Raw genomic sequence first — 26,757 nt, 5'->3', positions numbered from 1 at the left:
TCATGACCACGGATGTCAGAGCCACTGGTCTGTAGTCGTTGAGTCCTGTGATTTTTGGCTTCTTGGGGATGGGAATGATGGTGGAGCGTTTGAAGCATGCAGGGACTTCACACAGCTCCAGTGATCTGTTGAAGATCAGAGAGAAGATGGGAGCCAGCTGGTCAGCACAGGTTCTGAGGCATGATGGTGAAACCCCATCTGGTCCTGGTGCTTTCCTTCTCTTCTGCTTCCTGAAGAGCCGACACACATCGTCCACACTGGTCTGAAGTATCAGAGTGGGGGAGAGGGGGTTGATGGATGGAGGTGTTAATGGTTGCTCTGGAGGACAATCAGAGCGGGTGGGGGGTGATTCAAATCTGCAATAAAACTCATTCAGATCGTTCACCAGCGTTTGATTGCCTATTGAGGAGGAGGATGGAGTCCTATAGTTGGTTATTGTCCTCAGGCCTCTCCACACTGAAGCAGAGTCGTTAGCTGTAAACTGGTTTTCCAGCTTTTTGGAGTAGCTCCTCTTAGCTGCTCTGATCTCCTTATTCAGTGTGTTCCTGGCCTGATTATACAAGACCCGATCACCACTTCTGTAGGCATCTCCTTTGGCTTTACGAAGCTGTCTGAGTTTTCCAGAGAACCATGGTTTGTCGTTGTTGTATGTTAAGAAGGTCCGGGTGGGAATGCACATGTCCTCACAGAAACTGATGTAAGATGTAACAGAGTCCGTGAGTTCATCCAGGTTTGTGGCAGCAGCTTGAAAAACACTCCAGTCAGTGCATTCAAAGCAGGCCTGTAGCTCCTGCTCTGTTTCCCTGGTCCATCTCTTGACAGTTCTCACTACAGGCTTAGCAGATTTAAGCTTTTGCCTGTATGTTGGTATGAGGTGGACCAGACAGTGGTCAGAGAGTCCTAAAGCTGCTCTGGGGACGGCGTGATATGCATCCTTTATTGTGGTGTAGCAGTGGTCCAGAGTATTCCCCTCTCTGGTGGGGCACTTGATGTGCTGCCTGAATTTTGGCAGTTCGTGGCTCAAGTGTGCTTTATTAAAGTCTCCGAGGATGATAAAAACAGAGTCCGGGTGTTGCTGCTCCGTGTTTGCGATCTCCTCAGCCAGCTGATGCAGCGCGTCGCACACGCGCGCTTGCGGGGGAATGTAAACACTGACCAGAACGCACGAGGAAAACTCCCGCGGTGAGTAGAAGGGTTTACAGTTAATGAAAAGTGCTTCCAGGTCAGGACAGCAGATCTTCTTCAACACTGTTGCATCTGTACACCACCTCTCATTGATGTAAAAGCATGTCCCACCACCGCGCGATTTCCCCGTTGCGTCTGAGTTGCGGTCCGCTCTGATCAGCTGGAATCCGGGCAGATGGAGCGCGCTGTCCGGTATGGCTCCATTAAGCCAGGTCTCCGTGAAACACAGAGCAGCAGAGTTCGAAAAGTCCTTGTTTATCCGGATAAGCAGGTGTATTTCGTCCATCTTGTTGGGTAGCGAGCGGAGATTCGCCAGGTGTATGCTGGGCAGCGCTGTCCTGAGGCCGCGCTGACGAAGTTTCACCAGCGCACCAGCGCGCTTCCCGCGTTTGCGCTTTCTGAGAAGCGCAGCTGCTCCGCCAGCTAAAACGCTCCACAAAACGTCCGAATGTGCAAAAATTGGAGGAAAAATATCCTGGGAGTGCTGCCGAATGCTTAGCAGTTCAGCCCGAGTGAAACTTAATAACTTTCTGTTGGATTGTCCAACAAATGACTGCAAAATCACTACAAAATTCAACCAAATTGGAAAATATATAGGCAAATCTATAAAAAATTACTAAAACACCAGATATATGCAAAACAGATATATGCCACTAGGCTCAGGGGCTAATTGTTTCCTAATCCATCCAGAGCTAAAGCTGACAGGATAATGAATATTAGACTTGCAATCAGTTGAGAAAATTTCTTACTGTTAGTTTACAAAATGAATACTGCTTTTACAAGCATTACGTTTGTTGCACACCTGGTAATTTACCATGGTACAACTGTGCTACTGTGTGTCATACAGGCTCTATTTAGAATATTTCCTTTTTGATAGTTTGCCAAATAAAGTAACAGCATGGAGATGAAATTTGTCTAACAGATTCAAATGTGTTTATTGAAAACATTGCATTGAATAAGGAGTAACAAATGAAACATTAGTTCAAAAAATTTTTTGTCATCATAATGAATAATGTACAGTTAGTACCATAAGGAGTTGTGACCTTTTAAATAAATTCGACATGGTATCAGTAGTAAATACACAACATATATATATATAACTTTTTTTCAATGTTGCAGAAAATCATCTGCCACCTAGTGTGCTCAACATTTGTTAGAATATTAGTACTCTCTTAGGTCTGTTAGTGTTTGGTTATAAGTTGAATTAAGGTATTTATTTAAAATTCCTACATAATGGAAAAGCATTTTAATGAATGCTTTGATGCAGCATTAGTTTGATGTAAGGTTGTGACCATACTTTATGTCTGTTCAGTGATTTTGTTTACATTGTTGCTGTGGCTTATCTAATCTTCTATATACTGCATTAAGTGATGTTGCTATTATTATTATTTTTACAGGTATAACCAGAAATCACCGTGCCACACTCCTGAAACCTACTGCTAAAAGCATGTACCTGCAGAAAAGACAAGATTTTAGGTTCTTCACTCTTTCTGTGCAAATGTTGAGACACAACAAAAAAACAGCAGCATGTTTTCATCCTTCACTGAGAAGATTTGTGAACTCCCAAGTGACTTGCACTTGTCCTAGAAAGTATAATACAAATTAGACTGCATTATCCTATTAACTACCAAGGGCCTACGCATTAATTATCCCAGCCTGTGGCATTCCCAAATCTAGGTTAAGTGAGGTCTTATTACACATGAAACCACTAGGATTTATATGGGGCTTCATGAGAAATGTGCCAAAAGCAATATTAGAAAAGATCATTGTGAATTTAAACTATTTCGCACATAATAAATCCAGCATCAGGTAAAATTTAACACTGATAAAACAATAGAATTATTCATTTTTAATTGCAAAATCTGTAAGAAAAATGTACATTCAAACTACATCCCAGTGTTTCTCGAATGTGATATGAGTTCAAGGTTCAGTGTCTTCAAGTGCTTCCAAAACACGATACAGACGTGAAATATGATCATTTTAGGAATAAGGACTAATCCTATTGGTTGAAAAAGCTAGTGTGTTTACATCAAGAAACCCCACATACCTTCACGTACCTAAAACACTATGAAGACAGGTGAGAAATATGCAGGGTAGACCTACACTGTTACTGCACTAATCTCTAGAGAGAGGATGATTAGGCTCATGAAATGAACCAATTCCTCATTTTGGTGTAGACCTTGAATCCTTTGGCACCACAGCATGAACAATCTTAAACACAATAAAAAATCTTAAACACAATAAAATGCTATTAGGAAACTAAACACTAATCCTGTTTGTTTCTCTGTTGGATGCTGATCATATGAAATCATTTGGATCCTGAAAAATCATGGCTTAATGCTCCCTCTAGTGGTTCATTTCTGTCAACATGAAATAAATAGTTAGCTCTACTGTTATGGTGTTATGTGTATTTGTTCAAAACCAAACATTTCTATGGTTAAACAACATAAAGCAAATCTCCTGCACTGGGTAATTTATGTCAAAATAATGCTCTTCTAAAATTAATTACTTTCTTCACACATTTTTTTTGTGGTCATGTTTGCACAGATCTCACACGCAGAATAAAACCATGAACATCTGATCTTAATTAAGTAACTAGAAGCCTATTTATTAAAAAAAGGAGTATTATATACAGTTTTAATACAGTTTTTGCAGCACCGTATTTCAAGATATATACAGTGTTTTCCTCCTGTATACAATACACACCTTTCAGAGTTAGTGGGCCTAACATTTGAGCTAGGGCAACATAGGAAAATATCCTGAACCTGTACTATACTTTGTAGGAGCTTATACACTTACAACCACACACCAGTTACTGAGTGGAACTGTCATTAATTAAAACTAATACAGTAACTAATTGTAAATGGCATTCTACTATGTGCATTTCCTGAGGAAAACGCATGTGATTGCTGAAAGCACGCTGTTATTGCCGCTTGAAATACATGTCGATCACTTCAGAAGTTGGAGATTGTATCTCATCTCAAAAATTTAAAAACACAACACCAGCTGGGATCAGAACCCAAGTATCTTACGCAACAGACGCGCCCTACCCAGCAGGCTGTAGCTGTGAGCTCAGCCGCTTTTTGGCCCATGAGAATAAAGCACATTCTATCTAGAATAAACACCGTGAGAAGCTAATGTGCCGCAAACTTGCAATTTCCTCACAAAATACTCATTATATAGGAGAAATTCTTTGACTGTTAGATTCCTAACATCTTCTACAACAACACCATGTGCAGTTTGTCCAGATTGGAGTTAAAATGCCACCGTGAGAGCAGTTTAGGCCGACAGCCTCAGACAAGAGCTGCAGGCAGCAAATTTCTATTGGAGTCAATGAGGCAGAAACGCGACTTGCCTGTTAATTAAGGCTTCAATAGCAAAAACTACAACTCTTGTGGATTATATGTCTTGATGAGTGGAGACAAGAGGCATGTGGCAACTTCTGAGGTGTGTTTTGTGCTTGTAGAGTTAAAACTGAAGCCGTGAGAGCAGTTGAGAGAATTTTTTTCTGAAAACCAGGCTGTTCCCTGCTCTAGCTAATGACATCACACGCTGTGACATCCCTCACTTTAGACTTGAATTAATAAAAACCTATACAGGATATGACAACACAGAGCACAACCCTGACAGATGAAAGATATTTTAGCATTTTAAAATTGAAACAGAGTCTCTAGCTGCACGTATGCCAGAGATATAGGCCCATGGAAATCAACATGTTTCAGCAAAGTCAAGATCATTTCTCCCATTCATTTCAATGGGAATTAATTTTTAAAAATTCATATAAAATCAAACAAATGAGATACATACACCATAACTAATAGCACACTTGTGAACTATTACTTTCAGCAATCACACTAATTAATGGATGAGTGCATCCTCAAACAGGATTCACTTCAAAATAAATTTGAGCCACCAGAGGGAGTGTTATGCCATGGTTTAAAACAACAGTGCTCTACAACCACAAAGAATAGCCCATTTTACAGCATCCATCCATCTGTTCTCTTTACCACCTAGTCCAATTCAGGGTCACAGGGGCCTGGAGCAAATTCCAGCTGACATTAGGTGACAGGGAGAGTACACGCCAGACAGATGATCAGTCCAACACAGGGCTGACACATTCACACCTACAGGCAATTTAGAGTCACTAATTGACCTAACCCCAACCTGCATGTCTTTAGACTGTGAAACCAGAGTACCCAGTGAAAACCCACAAAGACAAGGGAAGAACATGCAAATTTCACACAGAAAGACCCCAGGGCCAACGAAGATTCAGTCCTAACACCTTCTTGCTGTGAGGTCACAGCCCTAATCACTGCACTGCCCCATTTTACAGCATCTTCTATTTTTTCTTTTCTGGTGCCCTGGAAACTATTTAAACAGCTGGAATGACAATAATTAATCGAGAGCTTTAGAATAAGGCTGAACTTTCCACAAACCTGCCCTGTGTTTCGAAATGGCAAAGTGAGCGTCTATTAACTATCTGCCTGTCATCTAGAACAGCATGCTTCTGAAAAAAAAAAACATAAAACGCACAACCTGGTGTTGGCAGATCTTTCAATCACACACACACACACACACACACACACATTTAGAGCAGTAGAGTCACACCACATAAAAACTGAATATCAATCTGTTGTTGACACTGTCCTCATTAGTACATGCGTGTTCTGTGTTTTTATTATGAGATACATTTTGTATACTTGTGGGACACAGAGAGCAAAGGGAGCGTGAGGGACCAACAGGGAGGCAATGACAGCAAAGTCAATTTCACACATGACTGTGTTTGGGAGAGGTGTGTGGTGGCATCTTGATCTGTCCATCAGCCCGCACTTTTCTAGCTTCTGTGGCAGCATCATAACTTATGTTAGACTAACCAATGGATGAGATTAAACAACACTGACTACAGGGATGACATGGCTATTACAGCAAGAAACTAGGCACCCTCTACATCATGTACCAGATCTGTTTGACATCTCTGTCTACAGAGGTGGAGCATCAACTGTACACTGTTCAACATCAGAGAGGACTCTTTTCGGGCATCATGTTGACGTCCTTCATACTTTGAAAGATTCAGTCAGCAGAATCTTTCATTACCTGTGGGGGTCGCCAGAATGTAAAACCTCAAACTGAGGGCTACTTCCTGTGTGTCTCCAGTTATTTTGAGCCCGACTGAAAGTTTTCTGTGTTGTCTTTGCATTAGTATGAAACAAGTCATGTCAGGTCTTTTCAACAGGATTTCTATCCATCCATCCATCATCTATACCCACTTATTCCTACTTTGGATCCCAGGGATCTGCTGGAGCCTGTCCCAGCTCTCTCTGGGTGAAAGGCAGGGGTCCACCCTGGACAGGTCACCAGTCCATCACAGGGCCACATAGAGACAAACAACCTCACACACTCACACTCACTTGATTACCAACAGGATTTCAAACAAAAGAAAAGCTCAGCATTTTTTGTAAATCTAACTATCGCAATTGTGCATTGGACTCTGAGTGCTACCAAAACAAAGGTGTCTTACACTCCACATTGTACCTGAATGCATCCTGTGCGGAGACAGACATGAGACTGAAGCTGCTGCTGCTTTCACTGTGTTCACACTGTGCTACAGGTGCTGTCTTTATGCTAATCTACACTAACAGACTGCTGGAGGGGCTTTATGTTTAGGTTGATACTTATATCAGAGAAGTATCAATCTTCTAATGTAACTTACAGCAAGGTATTTAAACCACAGTCTTATCAGGATGAACACGGCAAGAGGCAGTGCTGCACTCATACTTTTATTAAGAGTGTTTCGTGCCTGTAACATTGTGCAGTATTACAAGTCACATTACTCCTAACTCTGGTTCAGTTAACAACAGTGGATTAGATGTGAGACAGCTGCACATCAGATAATTCAGGCATTACCTGACTAAAGAAAAGGAAAATAAATCATTAGGGAGTTCTACTTTGCTCACTGTAAGGATTCAACTAAATGTTCATTTGTTCTACCATCGAACTATGTCAGATGTGGCTCTATAGTAGCTTTAACAACAACACTGCTCAGACTCCAGTGAAATGTGGTAAAAGTGAAAGCATGTAGCAATTCTCAGTCACATGTGTGGATGACAGCAGTCAGCTCCTCTGTTTCCTGTGGAGCTGCCATCAAACAGCTCAGACACGTTCCTTTATTGCACATACAAAGTGCCCCTAAACAAACAATTCACCGTTAACTGTAACTGCTGCAGTGATCTACTGTCACATGGTCTTTCTTTCTGTTCCCTCTATGTGTTCATGCTGTCACTGTATTTTAATTGCTTTCACAATCTTCTATGATCTACTATTTGGCAACCCATTATAGCAGGAAAGAAGCTTAAATTCTACTGTTACATGAATTAATTGCGTCTTTTTACTACTTTCTACCTGACTGATCCCCAAATTTAATTTTCGGTATTTCCAGATAGGACTAGTTAATCCATCTTGTATAAGAAAGACGCTTTCCTTTTAGGTACTGTACAAAACAAAAAACAAAAAAACCTGTCATGACTGATCAGGTCCTGGCCAAAGCTCCACTCTTCATGGCTTGAGGACTTCCATTCGGACCAGAACCTGTCTATTCCATTTTAGTTGGACCATTATTTGGCCTGTATTCAGGAATGAAAGTATTTCAGTTTAATCTGAACATCCATCGAAACCACAGCTAGATGAAAATGTACCTACTGTACATTTTCATCTAGCTTGGTGGCACCAAAGCAACAAGTCTTTATATATACATATATAGATATCATATTAACCTATGTAAATGTATATATTTACATAGTGTCAGTGCAGTTTGTTTCTGGACAATGGTACACACATCTGAACATCTTGCCAGTTGCAATGTATAAAAATAGGAAACTGAAAAAATCTGATGCTTTATCTTGACTGCAGGCCAAAAGGGATCATGAGGCAGTTGAAGCCGAAGAAGACCTTTACAGTCAGGCATAGCATGTGCTGTATAAAACAAAGAGGACAGAAGCATATTCCAGTGTGCAGGTGTTCTTAATTATGATGAGTCAGATATTTCTAATTTGGTTGGTTTCTTCCTATGCTTGCTGTTCATGGACCTTAGGAAGAAAAATATAAATTATTCTGAGTTTGTTCTCCAGAATATAGAAGTGCATGAGTGAGCACATTTTGTTTATCTGTTTGGCAAGAACACCAGTTTCCTCTTACTGTTGCCAAACTCCCATAATGCTCATTTACTCTCCATCTGGTTAAAGAAATGATCTTCAGTGTTACTGCCACAGCAGTTTAGCCACCATTAGCCACTACCATTGTGTCCTTTGATAAATAAACAACCCAATAAACCATATTAAACGCACCAAAGGACACTGGGAAAAAGATCCGTGCATACTTGTCAATTTTGCTGGATCCACCTGTACCAGCGGTGGTGGGCTGGGAGCACGGTGTCTGCTTTGGCTCCGACTTGTTCGCCATCTTCTGGATGTGCTCCAGCTTGGGCGCCAGCAGATGCTGCAGAGACGATGAACTGGTGTTCTGCTTGCATGGTGTCCCTGCCATCACGTCCGGCGTTGAAGCTGTAGCCTGGGGTGTGCTCTTCACCAGTTGGACAGAGGAGGAGGCCACGCTGAGCAGGCTCTCAGACTTGGGGCTGGAGCGAGAGAGGGTGGAAGAACTGCCATTGACCCCACTGGCTAAAGGTCTCAGTGGCCTCACTCCTGAAATGTTGGTAATGGATTGGGCTCTCTGCTGACTGCTTGACTCTTGGTGGGAAATATAATTTATCCGCTTTCTCAGGTTACCGTTAGTATCAGGATTTTGCTATAAGAGAGGAGAAAACAATAATGACATATTTGAGATGTGCTGATAAGGAATTTTACTGATATTGGCATTGTCCTGAAAACTACAATATGAGTTTCTTGCATTTTACTTCATTTCTGCCAAGGATACACATAATTTAAAGCCTGGCGGATAAATCGATGAACTGAGCAAAGGTCCAGTCACAGCTGGCAGCCATATCTACGTATGGCTGGCTTATATGCTTTCGGGCTTTTCTGCATGTAGCATTGTAAAGTTGAAGTTTTGATCTGAAAAATCATAAAATAAGGAAAGCCTTTTTGCTCAAATGTGTACTCGTGAAAAAAATTTAAAGAATTTACATGATTTGTAAACTCTCTTTACTTCTGTGTTCTTAATGTTTGAAATCACTTGTAGGCAAAGTAAAGCTCACTTGCATTTCCGCCAGGCAGAATAAACCCTGTCACACTGATCTGATTATACAGTCCCCATGACACAGATGGCCTTCATCTGAAAGCAGATGACAGAGTGTGTGCAATACAGATGTCACTTACCAAGGATTTTAGTCATTTCACACAAGCTTATGAGAAAGAAAGTAGGTACAGTAGTAATGCAGTATAGCATCAAAAGAGCTTATGCTTTGAGAGCTGATGTTTTCAAACAGGGAGGGTGTGATGCTGGTAAGGTATTTGCAGAAATAATCCACCCCCCTGAAACTGAAAGGATCCTGTGTTATTCTGACCCGTGTGCAGCAGACGAGGTGTGAGAGTGCAAGATGAATAGCATGGTTGGCTAAAAGCTGAGAAGCTAGAACCTTCAACACCCCCTGACCTTCAGTGCCATCCTGGTTGAAAGTTCCGTTAACACTTGCTCTTGAGGAAAAGAGCCTTATTTTTTCCATCCCTCAGTGCCAGAGCCTTTCTGAAATATATACAGATGTACCCAGGCTGTGTTGGCATGGCAACCTACTAATCCACTGATGTGCTGTTGTCACTGCACTGCATTCAGGCATGATTACGCCACACTGGGATTTGGACTGGAGGGAGCAACTAAAAGAAGTAAGTGTAAAGCTGACATTTGCATTACTGGGTTATGTCAGCTTGACTAATCAGTTAACCTGTATATTTTATTTTAATCATTTGAAAGAACATAATGAAGAAATGACCATTCTTTCCCAGCTCTCCCGTCAGTAAATTATTTTTTATACACTACCATAAATGCATACGGTTATATTAACACTGAGGTGTAATAAATTCATCATATCTGACTGAGAGCTCTAAAATTATGAATATAGATTCAATCCATATGGCAGATGTCAGCTATAAGGGTGTGACTGTCATTTGTTTCAGAGGAATAAAGGCTCTGCACCAGACACCAAAACTGAGAAACACCTCGTGATTAGCTACAAAGACCTGCTCTATGGTTTTGAAAGGAATTTCAGAGTGAGTTGTTTTTTTTTTTTCTCACTTTAATATTATTTTAATCTTCTCCAAAGAATAATCAGCATATTATCCACTGCAGTTATGGCTGAACATAAGCTGAATTTGTCCAGGCTGATTAACAGGTATGGAACATTATAAATCTTAAAGTTTATTGTCGGCTTGTCTTAGCACATTCAACAAGCAGTTATTTCACCAGGTCACGCTGTGGCTGACAGAACAATTATCTGTGTAATCAAGTCAAAGAAATCGAGCACTTGTTTTGACGTTTTGCAGAGACAATGACAGAACAATTGTTAATGTTATATGTATGATATGTTCACAGTTGTGGTGCTAAAACATTCATTTCAGTTTAATTCAGTTTAAAACCCATTCTGAGATAAAATGACTCCCATGTTTCCTACAGCTCGGATCCTTTCATCTGTTATGAGCAAGAGCACAGCTGATGATCATCAGACAGGCCCACTGCTGGCCATTGAAAAATCTAGGCTAAAGGCTAGATACAATAAGCACATAATAGGGCATGTGCTGTTTAAGTGGTCCTTGATGTTAAAGTGCTGTCAGATTATTTGCTATGGTTACTTTGAGAAAAACAGAAATCACCTGCAGCACTTCGTCTTTGTCCTTGACCTTGACAGGTGTGGTTTGAGGCACTGGGGGACATTTAGCTGGCTTCTTTTTGGCCTGCTCGATCTGTGCTTGGGTAAAGTAGTTCACAGCGGCAAACTCAATGAGGGCAGAGAAGACGAAGGCGAAGCAGACAGCAATGAACCAGTCCATCGCAGTGGCGTATGAGACCTTGGGGAGGGAGTGGCGAGCGCTGATACTGAGTGTCGTCATGGTCAGGACAGTGGTGATACCTTCAACGGTAAAGAAAAACAAAAAAACAAAATATCCATTGCATGAACCTCCACCTCAGTATGAGTGTTTTTATATGTGGTCATATCCAGGAAGTTTCAGTAGTTCCAAAAGTTACATTTCAAATTTTCTCATCTTTCATATCCTGTATATATATCCTGAAAATGATTTTCTTTATTTCATTACCTAATAAATTGTGTTACTGAACATTTACAGTGTTTAATAGCCCAAGTACATTGTGCTTTCCTCATCAGCAAATTTCATTAACAGAGTGCAGAGCGATAATGAACCTAGTATATTTGAGTCTCTGAAATGGTAGATGTATAAAAAGAGCCACAGTATTTACAGCATTTACACCTCCATTAACTACATGTGGCTAATGTAACAATCTGTAAACACAACATCGCCATGTTAATATAAATTGACAGCTTTGAAGGACCTGTTTCATCTATGGCTGAAAAACATTTCTACATCTTACATTCAAAAGGCTTTTTTCATGAACTTTCTACTGGGATTCAGTCAAATGTACTTCAGGGAGAAAAAAGACTCAGCACCCATTGAGGTTTCAATAAACCACTAGAATTATGTCTTACTTGAAAACAAGCTCAACCTCCAAATAACGTTTGTATTAGATAAGAAGATTTGAGACATTCTGCCACCGAGAGTCTTCAGTTGCACTAAGTATCTTCAACTGTAACAACTAAGGACTCAAGCGCTGTGGAAACAATGCATACTCTACTAAAGGACTGAGCCCATCCTGGGTCTGAATGTCACATGGCCCGCCACGCATTTCTGTGCTAATAAGAGAGATGCTATAAAAACAAGACACCAAGCTGACCAGCACACAAAGTCAAGCATGGTTCCTACAATAAAACAAGGTTATACTGTGAGCCTGTACCTCAGCACATGTCCTTGGCATTAATAACCAATAACAATAATGTGATTTGGAGAAAATCCCCTTTATGTTGGAGAGCTGGAACAATCTGTGCTGCAGAGTCCTTGCACAACGTAATTCATCCCCTGTGCCTGGACGTGACCGCCATATAATTACCTGTCAATCAAGAGGAGTAGAATGACATTGATAGGTGACTGCTGCTTGAGGCCACTGAGCATATTAATCTCTAACACAAAGCTGTTTTCAACATAAGCAAAAACCGAGATGGTTGATGGATACACTGGTGATAAAGGTTTCTGTGCTTTCATTTTCGTGTTCATAACTGTAGAACCAGTGATCGTGGTAATACTATATATATATATAATATCAGAGAAATGATGAAGATAATCTTCTGACTGAAATTAAGCTGTATCTGGGTATTTTTTGATCTTTTCAGTGTAAATTATAAGGCTCTTTTTTGACTGATCTGCTACACTTCATTCAATTATATCTTTACACCAACTTTCATTTTTCATTTTCACCTCCACACAATAACACCATTGCAGCCTGTGAGGGATATTTTGGTTCTTCAGCTACGCCTGTCTGCCATGCACCACAGGGTGCACTACTAGAAGTAAACTGACATTTCAGGAAAAATGGTGTTAACAACCTTGTTCTTAATATGAAAGAAGAAAAGATGGAGAACAGTGGAAAAAATGTCTACTTTTACTCATTAAGCATAAAAATCTAATATGTTTGAACTACGTAAATATATATCATTGCATGATTTCATTGTGTTTTTCCTTCACAGATTGAAGTTGAAGACTTTCAAAGGTGCGTTTGTTTTTTAATCCAGCGGTACCCCTTATCAGCTGTGGCAATACTGGGCCAACATGCCTGCTAGGAGCAAATTATCAGAAGAATTCAACCATGCTTGGATTAATTACCATATATGTCCTACAATGTGAAATCATACAGTGAAGTAGAAGACATATCAATAAATCCCTGCAGTGCAGCTGTAGCTGTAACTTACCTATAAATTTTGAGCACCATGCATACACCACAATAAACATTTGTAAACATTTATTTTATATCCATCCATCCATTATCTATACCCACTTATTCCTATTTAGAGTCACAGGGATCTGCTGGAGCCTATCCCAGCTCTCTTTGGGTGAAAGGCAGGGGTCCACCCTGGACAGGTCACCAGTCCATCACAGGGCCACATAGAGACAAACAACCTCACACACTCACACTCACTCCTATGGGCAATTTAGAGTCACCAATCAACCTGACATACATGTTTTTGGACTGTGGGAGGAAACCAGAGTACCTGGAGAAAACCCACACAAGCACAGGGAGAACATGCAAACTCCACACAGAAAGGTCCCTGATGGGTTTCAAACCAGGAACCTTCTTGCTGTGAGGCAACAGTGCTAACCAGTAATCCACCGTGCCATTTCTTTCTTTCTTCTTCCTCTTTTTAAACAGGTTGCTTTCAAGTACTGAAACTGCAGATACCAGTTTTTACAAAAATACTTTCCTCTGAAATGCCTCAATGTGGTGACACAATGCTCAATTTAAAAGATGGAGTTTTCCACAAAACCACAAACTGTCCTATTACTGGTTGACTACTGAATAAAGTATTGAATAAGCCAATTACTTACAGTATCCTGTATTAATTAACTAATTTCACTCTGCTCCTAGTCTTTATGTTAAGCTAAACTAATTGCCTCCAAACTCCATTCATGAACTTAACACTAAGTCTGGTATGAGTCTTCTCAACTTTCGCAAGGAAAGTATGAAGGCATATTCTGTCAACTTCTAAACTCCTTCTATAAGGTGCCATTAACTTATGCATCTCTGCCACGGGCAACTCAGCTGGGAATTATACTTTTTGACCTTCTCGACTATTAATGGCACCATCTGCACACTCTCCTTTCAAGCTAATATTACAGTGGACAACAATCATGTTACAGTTGAAAGGCATAAAAAACAACACTTGACACTCTGAAAGAGTTTGTTAGAAATGTGCTTTTTACTTTGAGTCCTCTATCTGAGACCAGCAAGTCCCAACAGCAACCCTCCCTCCACTTCCGTTTGTCTTCTTGACAACCTGCTTTTTCTACGCTCATAGCACGACGCTATGGTTGAGTCACTGAGGCAGCAAGTCAAAGCGGTTTGTGTCTGTTGGGAAGAAGAGGAAAAAAATACCAACCACCCTCCTCCCTTCTCACCCCACCCTCACCCACCACAGCCACACACCCACACTCAATGCAGCAGATAACAACAGAAATCCACTGCCTCACAGGCTCTAGTGATACAACAACAGTTGTGCTGCTGTGGGTCTGTCACGCTGAACAGTAATGGGGATAATGCAGCTGGACTGTCAGATACAGTGGCCACTGCATGAGAGCAGCACTGACCCCCGTGTGCTTTATTACACTGCCCGACACAGGGACTTTTCTACTGATGCTCACACAGGGTTTTCTGCTCAGCAGACTCACAAACAGTGCAGTCGACAGCAGAAACACACACTGTATCAAATGAACACTGAATTGAATTAGGCTGTTGACACTGCAATGTGTGTGTTTGTGTCACCATCAGCAAACCCACTAGGGAAGCTTGTTGTTTGGTCAACATTAGTGATTCAGTATGCTGTCACGGTTTCATTGAATGCTTCTACCAGCCAGGAATATATATTATATTGACCCCTGAGGAACCCAAAAAACACATATTAACAGCCTTTGATTGATATGTAAAGCTTTAGTCAAGTCCTTGTGCACCATTAATTAGAAATGTTCACAAATAGAATCTAGTTTATTAAAACAGGTCACAATAGCAACAAGAATCCTTTACCAACAACACAAACTTTATCATATTTTACAGTCAACATGTCACATAGCTGAATTATTACTTACCACTACTCTATCACTTTCTCATGGTGATAAGATAAAGGTACCTCTTGAAAATGATTTGCCACAACAAAATCTATCAGAGCTATTTTTAAAATGGAATACAACTATCAATGCCATTATCTGTGAATGGCTTTCCATCAACATAATGTACATGGAGGTATGTGGTCCATTAATCAGTGCTATGTCACCTAATGATAAAACAAGAAAGCTCAGCAACACCGATCTAGTTTTAGCAGGTCTATCTGTGCTACCGCCTCTTGATCGACACACAACAATCAGTTTATTTTAGGACAGGGACCCAAACGTACCAGGGGAGCCTGGAAGAAGGCAACTGGGTCACAGGCCAGAAAATGAAAGCAAATGTACTTTAGAAAATGTGGATGATGAAGCAACTCCTACATGATAAAATGTGTTAAAATGTCTCTCTCTATTTATAAAACAGCATCACATCTTTTCGATGAATATTTTCAACTTACTGTAAATGTAATGTGACATTGTGGTTTAACAAGCAGACAGCCCTATAATTTGGATGTTTCCTGAACAACAAGCTTAGTTTAGCATTCAGATAAAAAAAAAAACCAACCACAACTTCGTCACAGACCTCTGTTTAAAATGTAGAAATGGTGATAGAAATATTGGTTATTAGTTTTCTTTGAGGCATAAACACATAAAATTCTCAGAGTACTGTTGGGACATGAATTAAAAAGTTCATATTTGACTCAGTGAGAGTAATCAATTTCAGTGAAATTTTTGATGAAACCTGGTTTGATTAAGATAATATTCATTATCCATCCATTTTCTTTCCTTAACCAGGTTCACAGGGATCTGCTGGAGCCTATCCCAGCTCTCTTACCTGCCCTAATATTCATTATGTAAAACAAAAAATACAAATAGATACCAACCTAGAAGCTGAAGTCCGGTGTCTGGACACCAAAACAAAATAGGAGCAATGTAGTATATTCTGTCTAGTGTAAGGAAGAAACCTCTACATTGGAGAAACCAAACAACCACTCAAAAGGAGGATGGTCCAGCACAGGAGGAGCAGCTCCTCAGGACCACAGTCAGCTGTGCACCTCCATTTAAAAGAGACAGGACACTCATTTGAAGACAGTGTGGTACATATTTTAGACAGAGAAGATAGGTGGTTTGAGTGAGGGGTCAGAGAAGCTATATATGTTCAAGTGGAAAAACCCTCCCTGAACAGGGGTGGAGGGCTGCGACATAACGTATCTTCAATCTACCAGGCTGCCCTTTCATCTATTGCCAAGAAATTAAGGAATGCATCAAATGTCTTCCAGGGAGGATACACAACACTCTAATACACACAGCATCCTAACGACCCTCACCTGAGCTCACATCTATTGTTCACCTAACAGGCCTATTCAGACCTGGTGTGAAGTGAAACCAACTCAGGAATGTGGGTCTAACAACTCTCACCTGATTTACATAGCTCACCTAGTGCCTCTAGATAACTTCATCTGGATGACTGAGAATCTTCACAAACGCTAGGTATCAACTTTTAATAGTCGTGGAGGCTATCTTTCCCCATCTTACCCCACAGTTGTTTTTTTTTTTTGTTACCTCTAGAGGAGTGAGTTGAACTATAAAACAGTTTTTTAGATCTAAATATCTGGTCTTTGTTTGAGGCATTTTGAAAGAAGGTGCATCAGTTCTAGCTTTAAAACTAATAGCAGTGGGAAAAGTGGCTCTCAAAATCATTGTAACATCACTTTGTTGTGCAGAGTTTAGAGAAACACCAGCTCAGATTGCTCTGTTGGCTTGCAGACATCCAGTAAATAAAGAGAGACGAGCAGAAAGACTGTGAAGGATAAGGGAAGTGAGGGCTACATACCGAAGACTGTGCGTGCTGGCACTGATTCTTTATTTATCCAGAAGGACACTTGAGAGAGGATTACTGTCATTATGCAGGGGATATACGTCTGAATCATGAAATAGCCCATTTTACGTTTCAAGTGGAAGTAGACCGTCATCACCACATATTCACCTGGAGGATGAATCAATGAAATAGTTTGATTAGTAAAGAGGTTAAAGGTCCAGGCTGACAAATTTCACTTAATACAACTTGAGACATATTTGAATATATGCAATCATTTTTCATGGTCCTTCACATTTACAACCCTCTATCCAAAATGGACACATCCTGCCATCCACTACACTCCTACTACAATTAGATTTGGATTCTTCAGTAGTGATGTGAAGCAAAAGGCCATTAGAAACATCTCAGTTTTGGGTCTAGTACTTTCAGCTAACCATGGTCTAATACACTGAGCCAAAGGTCCAGGTCCATCCGATATTTACCACCCAAGTTGCATGTGTACAATATTTGCCATTTGTCAGTCGTGGAAAATGCAAATCCACCAAATTTGCCATAATATAATACATACAAACACATCATCACAGTAAAGGAAAGCAGACTGTAACAGAAAGACAAATCTTTTCTGTAACCAGTTTAGTGAAAGGACAAGCAAGTTTCACCTGTGATGGATTTAATAGTTTCACTGGAGACCGTCTGGCCGATGAGATCATACTGAACGAGGCTGGAGGACTCAGGAGGGACCTCCACTGAATGCTGAGGCCCTTTGGTCCAGGTATAGATCATCTCTGTTTTGGGATAGGCATCTGTGGGCAGACAGCAAAGACGCACCATTGAGTCACTTACTGTAAGTTTTCAAGAGTATGTAGAGTATATCTGTTGATGTGTTGCCTGCATGGCAGCTAAGGTTTCCAAAAGATGGATTTTTCACTGTAAATATACCTACATAGAAATGAATTTACACTTCATTGTCATGAGTGCATGAATACATGCATTCTCAATATACTCACACAGATATATTTGTATATCTTGTTTATGAGTCCATGGAAAACACCTTCTGCCTTTAAACTACTGAAGCTATTTCTCTTTCAATGACAGCTTTTCTAAGTTTCTGATTTACGTTTTGCAAATTGGGTAGTTTCTAGCTAGAATGTTCACACTGCAAAATATAAGGTCTGTATGTGTACTAATGAAGTAGGACACAGTGAAATGCCAGTTGTCTTAGCCTGCCACTCCTTATGGGACTCCTCATCAGCAGGATGCCAACTGTGCTACCAAAATGAAATGACTCTGGTGTGTCATGGAGTGGAACGCGATGCCTGTGTGCACAAGTCCAGATGGAAGAACAAAAAAGGAGACAGAGCAAGGGAGAGGGAAAGACTGATGAAGGAAAAAATGAAGGCAGGGCAGACAGAGAGAAAATTACTGTAACACATACACACCAGCTATGGAAAATAGCTGCATATGTCTGTGCTACCCTGAGGCAGAGGAAGGGACTCTGACCTTTCCTTGGCTTTAGGCTGCATCAGAGCCATGGTTGCTTCCTCCTGACTGGAGGCCAGCAGCAGCAGCAGAGCAGGATGGTGAAAGGAGGAGGATGAGGAAGGACAAAAATAACTGAGAAATTGAATTTGTCCTCTGCAATGTCACCAGGCTGGATAATAGAGAGCTGACTGGGAGAGTGTAAAGGCAAACTTGTTGTCTTTTCCTTTCTTTCTCTTGCAGATGTAATCTTCAAATCCCTGTTCCTCTCTGATAAGATGGAGCCATCCTGTTTCACAATCTCCTTTATTTGAGATAAATCATTCTGCTGAATGGTAGGCTGACTAAAAACACTGATGCTGAGTTGAGGCTTCATTGTTCATAATGAAAAATGCAATACTTATTTAGCATTAGCATTCAGCTGCTTTGTGCCTGACAAAGTGCTCAGCTCCTCTGCAGAATACCTGCATGTGACTTTCCAATTTACCAGACCAAGCCTGGAAAAACTACATGTTTTATACATTTTAAAATGTAAACATGTCTCTCACAACTAAATCAGCAAACCTTAGCATAAAGTTGTAGCTAACAAATGATTAAGATGAATGATAATTACTTCTGTCACCTTTCCATGTTTCCTTTATGCACGTTTCTAAAAACATATTTTTAGATCTAAATATCTGGTCTTTGTTTTAGGCATTTTGAAAGAAGGTGCATCAGTTCTAGCTTTTAAACTAATAGCAGTGGGAAAAGTGGCTCTCAAAATCATTGTAACATCACTTTGTTGTGCAGAGTTTAGAGAAACAGCAGCTCAGATTGCTCTGTTGGCTTATATATATATATATATACACCACCCCCCCCATGTACCACCGACAGATACAAGAAGTGGCTGATATCGAAAAGTCCTACCGGTGGTTGGAAAAAGCTGGACTGAAAGACAGCGCACAGAGGCACTGATCGTAGCAGCACAAGAACAGGCCCTGAGCACAAGATCGATAGAGGCCGGGGTCTACCACACCAGGCAGGACCCCAGGTGCAAGCTGTGCAAAGATGCCCCTGAGACAATCCAGCACATAACAGCAGGTTGTACGATGCTAGCAGGCAGAGCGTACATGGAACGCCATAACCAAGTGGCCGGCATAGTGTACAGGAACATCTGTGCCGAGTATGGGCTGGAGGTCCCAAGGTCAAAATGGGACACGCCTCCAAAGGTGAGGGAGAATGACCGAGCTAAGATCCTGTGGGACTTCCAGATACAGACCGACAAACAGGTGATGGCTAACCAACCGGACATAGTAGTGGTGGACAAACAACAGAAGAAAACCGTAGTGGTAGATGTAGCGATCCCAAGTGACAGCAACATCAGAAAGAAGGAACATGAGAAGCTGGAGAAATACCAAGGGCTTAAAGAAGAACTAGAAAGGATGTGGAAGGTGAAGGCAACAGTGGTCCCCGTGGTAATCGGCACCCTCGGGGCTGTGACCCCCAAACTGGGAGAGTGGCTCCAACAGATCCCAGGAACAACATCAGAGATCTCAGTCCAGAAGAGCGCAGTGCTAGGAACAGCTAAGATACTGCGAAGAACCCTCAAACTCCCAGGCCTCTGGTAGAAGACCCGAGATTGAGGGAGACACACACCACCCATAGGGGTGAGACGGGAAATTATATACATGGATAGCTCAGTGGTTAAGTCCACTGACTTCGGTGCAAGGAGAAGGCTCGGGGGTCTTTAGGCAAGGTCCTTAACTACTAGTTACTAGCCTGCCTCATTACAAATGAGGGATAGAAATACAGGAGTCATACTCGGATGTTGACCCGGGTCAACAAGGTCAGGTGCTAGCTACTGTTGGAATGCTACTACATGACTAACCCCAGGGAGAGGATGTGCAACCTATGGAAACTTCGAAACCCACCATCTAGACTAGGGCCAAAACAACTTGTAGCTCAGTGTTCCAACGTTACAACTGGAGATTGAAGAGATACAACACAAATGCTAGGGCAAGGGGGAGCCAGGACACATGGTCAGGGGGGAAACAATACCATCCCCACCTGAGATTGGGTACCAAGCCGCAATAACAAGCCACGTTCAACATAAGAGCAGCTGACCTGAGATTGAAAATCGTGAGTAAGATGGACACCTGGAACCTTCGTAGTGGTTACCAAGACTAAGTGATGTACCATCTGAAAGTCTACTGGAATGCAGCATTACAAACAATCCCAACTGTGACCATCACTGAGACCAACAAGCTGATATACACCACGGCAACAGTGATCCTTGAGATGCTTGGCCACAAAATATACACCATCACCAAGGAGATGGAGAAGGAGGTTGACTACAAGAAAGCCTACGACTCAATGCCTCACACATGGATCCTGGAATGCTTGGGGCTATACAACATCAATAGGATTCTAAGAACCTTCATGGGACTGTGGAAAACAACCCTAGTGGCCAACCTCAAGCTGATTGGACAAGTCTCCATCAAGTGCGACATCTACCAAGGAGATGCTCTGTTCCCACTGCTGTTCAGCATAGGCCTGAACCACCTCAGCCAGATCATCACTAAGACTGGCTTCGGATACCAACTACAAAATGGAACAACCATCAGCCACCTCCTGTACATGGATGACATCAAGCTGTATGCCAGGAGTGAGAGAGACAACGACTCACTGATTTACAACACCAGGATATACAGCAATGACATTGGAATGTCGAAGAGAGGGAAGGTTGTCAGGCCTGAAGTTGAACTTCCAGAAGGCAGCATGGTGGATGTTGAGGGAAGCTACAAGTACCTTCACACAGGCAAATGGGAACCAAGAAGAAACTGCAAGGAAAGCCGCCACAGTCAAATACCTACAGAGACAAGCCAAGACAAGTCCTAAGAAGTCAGCTAAATGGGAAGAACAAGGTCCAAGCCATCAACACCTACGTCCTGTCAGTCATCAGATACCCCGCTGCCATAATAAGCTGGCCAAAAGAGGAGATAGAGGCCACTGATGTCAAGATAAGGAAGCTCCTCACAATGCATGGAGGGTTTCACCCCAAATCCAGCATCCTGAGACTGTACACTAAGACGAAGGAAGAAGGCCGAGTACTGGTGAGTGTCAGAGCCACCATCCGAGATGAAACAGCAAAGATCCATGAGTACATCAGGAAGATGGCCCCGAGCGATGGAATACTCAACAGAAGCTCAATGCAGAGGAAGAGGAGCAAGAACCATAATGGCAGGACAAACCCCTGCATGGTACGTACCACCGACAGATACAAGAAGTGGCTGATATCGAAAAGTCCTACCAGTGACTTGAAAAAGCTGGACTGAAAGACAACACAGAGGCACTAATCGTAGCAGCACAAGAACAGGTCCTGAGCACAAGCTCGATAGAGGCTGGGGTCTACCACACCAGGCAGAACCCCAGGTGCAGGCTGTGCAAAGATGCCCCTGAGATGCTAGCAGGCAGGGCATACATGGAACGCCATAACCAAGTGGCCGGCATAGTGTACAGGAACATCTGTGCCGAGTATGGGCTGGAGGTCCCAAGGTCAAAATGGGACACGTGGGTGGAGAATGACCGGGCTAAGATCCTGTGGGACTTCCAGATACAGACTGACAAACTGGTCATGGCTAACCAACTGGACATAGAGTGGTAGACAAACAACAGAAGAAAGCCGTAGTGGTAGATGTAGCAATCCTAAGCAATAGCAACATCAGAAAGAAGGAAGCTTGAAAAATACCAGGGGCTGAAGGAAGAGCTAGAAAAGATGTGGAAGGTGAAGGAAACAGTGGTCCCCGTGGTAATCAGCTAAGATACTGCGAAGAACCCTCAAACTACCAGGCCTCTGGTAGAGGACCCGAGACTGAGGAAGATACACACACACCACCCGTAGGGGTGAGAAGGGAAATTTTGCTTTACTAAGCACTTTGTAATTACTGTTTTGAACAGTGCTATAGAGATAAAAATAAATAAATATTTTCCTCTAAAGAAATGACTGGTATTATCAGTCTTCTGAAAAAACAAGCCTATTTACCAAAAAGGTCCACTCTTCCTTAAATGATTCTGTCCTTGCTCTCATTTACTGAAGTGATCACTGGCAACAAGATGATTAACAACTAATAACATCTGAAAACCAAATAACATGACCCCTCGTAAGCTAATATTAATGCAGGTCTCCTGTGAAACAACATCAGGAGGCACAAGATTTATTAAGGAGGCCGGTAGAGGCTGCCTGTCACCCAGCAATGGGTTTATTTGTTTACTGCTATTTAGAAATGACTCACATATGTGATAATGTGTCATAAATGAATGAAATAGTAGGTGTAATTCCATTGAAAATCTTTATACAACAACATAAACATGTCATTTGCACTCAATCAATACAGTACCATCTTCTGTATGTCTTTCCTATTCAAAAAAGCATGACTAATAACCTTTGTGCTTCTGTAATAGGGCCAGCGGTCAGGCTTATGACACTAATGTGTGCTTCTGGAGTACATTAGGATTCACTTCATGATTCAGAAGCACTCCAGTAGTATTAGGTAGCAACCACAGATGTATTAGTCACCAGCTGGTTTTATTTCCCTGTCAGAATACATCAGCAGACATCCGGTTGTTTATCATGGGTTCAGCTCACTTCCCTACTAAGGGCCAGTTCACATTAAAAAGAGAAGATTAACTCAGTTTTATGGTATTATGTGGTATTGTGTGAAATTCCAATGTGTGTTGAAAGTTGCCCCTCTTAGTTTCTGTTTATATCTATTAATCTGTTACTCTTGCACACATGCAGGACTTACAGCTTCCAAACTTGAGAGGACATGCATGTCCATCCATGGGGAAGTCCACAAGCTTCATGGGACACTCAGCACTAATAGTTATCCTGTTGCAGCACAGAGAAAAGAAGCTCAGTAATGAACCAAATAAACATATACAGTATGCAGGTTCAGAAGCGTTTCTAGGTGTCAGGTACCCAGAAGCTGCTAACATTTCACACTGTGCTAAATGTTAAAATACACTGATCCTTCTGATGTAAATACATATCAGTGATGTGATAGAAGGTTAAAGTGTGAAAAGGTTAGGGATTTCTTTATCAACCCATCCATTATCTATACCCACTTATATCTAACCAGGGTCACAGGGATCTGCTGGAGCCTATCCCAGCTCTCTTTGGGTGAAAGGCAGGGGTCCACCCTGGACAGGTCACCAGTCCATCACAGGGCCACATAGAGACACACAACCTCACACACTCACACTCACTCCTATGGGTAATTTAGAGTCACCAATCAACCTGACATACATGTTTTTGGACTGTGGGAGGAAACCAGAGTACCTGGAGAAAACCCACACAAGCACAGGGAGAACATGCAAACTCCACACAGAAAGGCCGTAATGGGTTGCGAGCCCTCTTGCTATAAGGCAACAGCGCTAACCACTCAAAGACCATGCTGCCCTTCCTTTACCAACCCTTTCACTGAAAAGACAAAGGAACAGTTATTTGACTGCTATGATTTAAAAGATTGTCTTACCCAGGACTGCCTCCAAACAGCTCTATACTGTTTACACTGTGAGTCTGGGTTTGATTCCACAGAAAATCTGCTTGATTGCTTTAAACTAAACAAAATCTGTCTCTTCTTCCATTATTTTTAATTAGTACAATCAGTGCAATGCAGAACACAAGTCATGTCAAGAGTCTGTTCCTTTGTGACAAATCTGGCCATGGTAAAAGAGCAGATAATATACTGAACAAAACCATGTGATGAGTGAGTGAGTCTAATGTTTTGGTTTTGAATATTACTTCTACTGTTTAATGTCAATAGATCATTGGTTATATATCACATACTGATGGAGTAAAGTTTACTAGAGTACCTCATGGTGTAAAGAATGGTGCCATTCTTCATGATGCGGAAAAGCTTGTTTGGGGCCGTCATGTTATGAGCCACTGATTTCTTGCCATTTCTGAAAAAGGTGTCTGGTGTCCACACCTTAGTCACCATGAGATTGTTTAGCCTTAAAATCTCTACTGGGCCCTCGTACATCAACCTCTGGTCCACCCATGTCTGGCGAAAAAACACATCCATTGTGTACTCCTAAGACAGGAAAGTTGATGAAAAAATAAGAAAAGAATATTGTGTTTGTTGGTTGGTGTGTGGGCTCATGTTGTTTAATGATTTTCTTCATTAAACTGAAAGAAAGTCTAAGCAAAAAACAACTAGATAAATATAATGTACAGTAGCATATATATGCAGCCTCCAAGTTTGGAGCAAAGTGTGAAGCAGGGTGCATAATTAAACTATGAATATAATACTTCATTCACAATTTAAACTACATTTGACATCATGTTTTACGCAGATGAAATACCAATGTGTGGGTACATACCATTTCAACATCGGAGACGGGCCCAAAACTTGTCACATAAATGTCAGTTTTGACCTCAGTCACAGGACCTAATGAGCCGATGAAACAAGCGTCACATTTAATCACTGTGTCCTGTTTTACATCCGTCCATGTCACAGCTGAGTCCTAGAGAGACACCAGTCTTATTTACACTTTAAAGGCCTACAGCCCATTAGGATCAAACTCTACAGACATGCAATAGCTTATCAAATCCAGAGCTGTACGGCCCCTACATAATGGAAATGGAAAAAAAATACTTAAATAATCCTGTTTAAGTTTCTTTCAGTGAATAACTGTTGAAAGACCAGTAAGTGATAAAGCTCCAGCACAGTGAGCCTGAATGGTTCTTTACTTATCATTAGTGAAGTCATAATACACGGAAACTAAATGTGCAGGTCTACACTGTGCGTTTGACCCAGCACCGACACGGTTATATAACTACCTCCGTTTATATAGACTTAAGATTCGTCCTTTCAGGAGGCAAGAACTACTTGGCTCACAGGGAAAGTTAATATAACGTCATGTGTTGTGTGTGTTATGAAACACCATTAGACGTAACGTGTTGCAAACAGACAGAGGTGAGTAAAACTCATAATATTGATGCAACATAACCAGATGTACACCAGATATATGTTGTATATCTTGAAAGAAGGACCTGTTCTCTGATGCTTTCTCAATGAGGTGCGTTTCTTTTTTACACCAATTAAGGGTTTTGGTGGAAATTTTTGCTTATCTTAATGTAAAGATCAAAAAGCCATTTGAGACAGAGTTATGACTTGAATTGATTCGTTGGGTGTATTCGGGGCTCACTGGTAATTTTACATTTCATTTTTAGATTTTTTTTAATCTCCTGGGATATACAAAGTGAATTAAAAAGAAATAAGAACTGAAAAAAGCTGTATTGACTTACAGTGTGTACAAGTCTCATTAGCGATGTTACAACTGCCTTTACTGAGCTTCACTACACATTTAACGCACGAAAAGTAGAATAAAAGATCAGGTTTCTTAATACAAATGCAAAATGTTTGTGTACAAAAATTCTCTTTAAAAAAATCGTATTTTCCCACGTACCCCCGAATCCAGGTCGCAGCCTGTTGTCATAGCCGTCCAGAAGTCGGTCCAAAATGCGAGTAAAATTCTCCGGATATATCCTTTCATCTTTCCTTGTCTGTGCAGAGACTTTGTTTGTACTGGAAAGAAAGAAAAATGAAAGCGGGATGGTTAAACTTAAGAGGTAACAAGGAGAAGCATCATCAGTCTCGAGGTGAGCCGAGCGGGAGACTTCAGCACCACGGACAGAAACACTGTGGAGACTCACCAAGTCGCCAAACACCAAAAGTAGAAGAGGGTCCGAGTAAAAGCGGGACACATCGCTGTCACCGTCTCCTTCGTCTTGGCAGAAACCATCTCTGCATGCCATACTTCAAGCCTCTTCACATCTCACCACGCCAGATGCCTGTGTCCCGGGGAGAAGGAGGGGAGAGTCGGCAGCGATACAGAGGGCAGAGCGGCGCAGAGGGGAGGGAAGTTGTGAGCCTCTCTCCCGGTCCCGCAGTCTCTCCGCCAGACGCACGATTCACACATGCACACATACTCACACACCTGCACCCCCAGCCTCGGTCACCTGGGGGTCCCGCGAATCCGAGCTTCTGCTGCTTCTGCTGCTGCTGCTGCTGCTGCTGCTGCTGCTGCTGGTGGTGTTGGTGGTGTTGGTGGCATCCAGAGAAAGAAACAGTCCTCCCTCTCTGTTCTCCACTCCCTCTGTTTGCTTCTAGGTCATTAGACTCCACTCCCTCCCTGTTCTGCTCTTTCCCCACTTCTTCTCTCTTTGTTTGCTTTCTCCTTCTCCCTCTCTCACACACATCTGCTCTGGTTAGGACACAGGTTAGACGTGCACTGCTTCGAAATGTCTTAAACAGTGTCATCTCTGTGAAAACCAGAGAAAAGGAGGAAGCAGAATGTGTAGGTCCGTTCATCTCCTCCACAGTCATCTCAGCATTTGTTGTTGCC

The 26,757-nt window shown here is 41.7% G+C and overlaps 1 protein-coding gene across 1 annotated transcript; it reads right to left on the bottom strand.

The window, feature by feature from the left end:
- Positions 1-8,454: 8,454 nt before the first annotated feature.
- gabra4 (gamma-aminobutyric acid type A receptor subunit alpha4) lies at positions 8,455-26,154 on the bottom strand. The gene is made up of 9 exons (XM_026330170.1): positions 26,066-26,154; positions 25,819-25,937; positions 24,730-24,797; positions 24,220-24,440; positions 23,151-23,233; positions 17,547-17,690; positions 16,903-17,055; positions 11,004-11,260; positions 8,455-8,985 (listed from the first exon to the last, which is right to left on the bottom strand). Exons 1-9 carry the CDS (start codon positions 26,152-26,154, stop codon positions 8,455-8,457), a joined length of 1,665 nt encoding a protein of 554 aa, XP_026185955.1.
- Positions 26,155-26,757: the final 603 nt, after the last annotated feature.

The sequence above is a fragment of the Mastacembelus armatus genome, chromosome 10 (assembly GCF_900324485.2).
Source record: "Mastacembelus armatus chromosome 10, fMasArm1.2, whole genome shotgun sequence".
In the NCBI taxonomy this organism is placed as follows: Eukaryota; Metazoa; Chordata; class Actinopteri; order Synbranchiformes; family Mastacembelidae; genus Mastacembelus; species Mastacembelus armatus.
The sequence above is the reverse complement of the archived record's forward strand: the minus strand, read 5'-3'. Positions and strand labels throughout refer to the sequence as shown.

Coding starts and splice junctions, on each gene's coding strand:
- gabra4 (XM_026330170.1), bottom strand. CDS start 26,154: ATGGTTTCTGCCAAGACGAAGGAGACGGTGACAGCGATGTGTCCCGCT. Junction 25,938..26,065: donor TTTTGGTGTTTGGCGACTTG/GTGAGTCTCCAC, acceptor CTTTCTTTCCAG/TACAAACAAAGTCTCTGCAC. Junction 17,691..23,150: donor TCCTCTCAAGTTTGGAAGCT/GTAAGTCCTGCA, acceptor GTCTGCCCACAG/ATGCCTATCCCAAAACAGAG.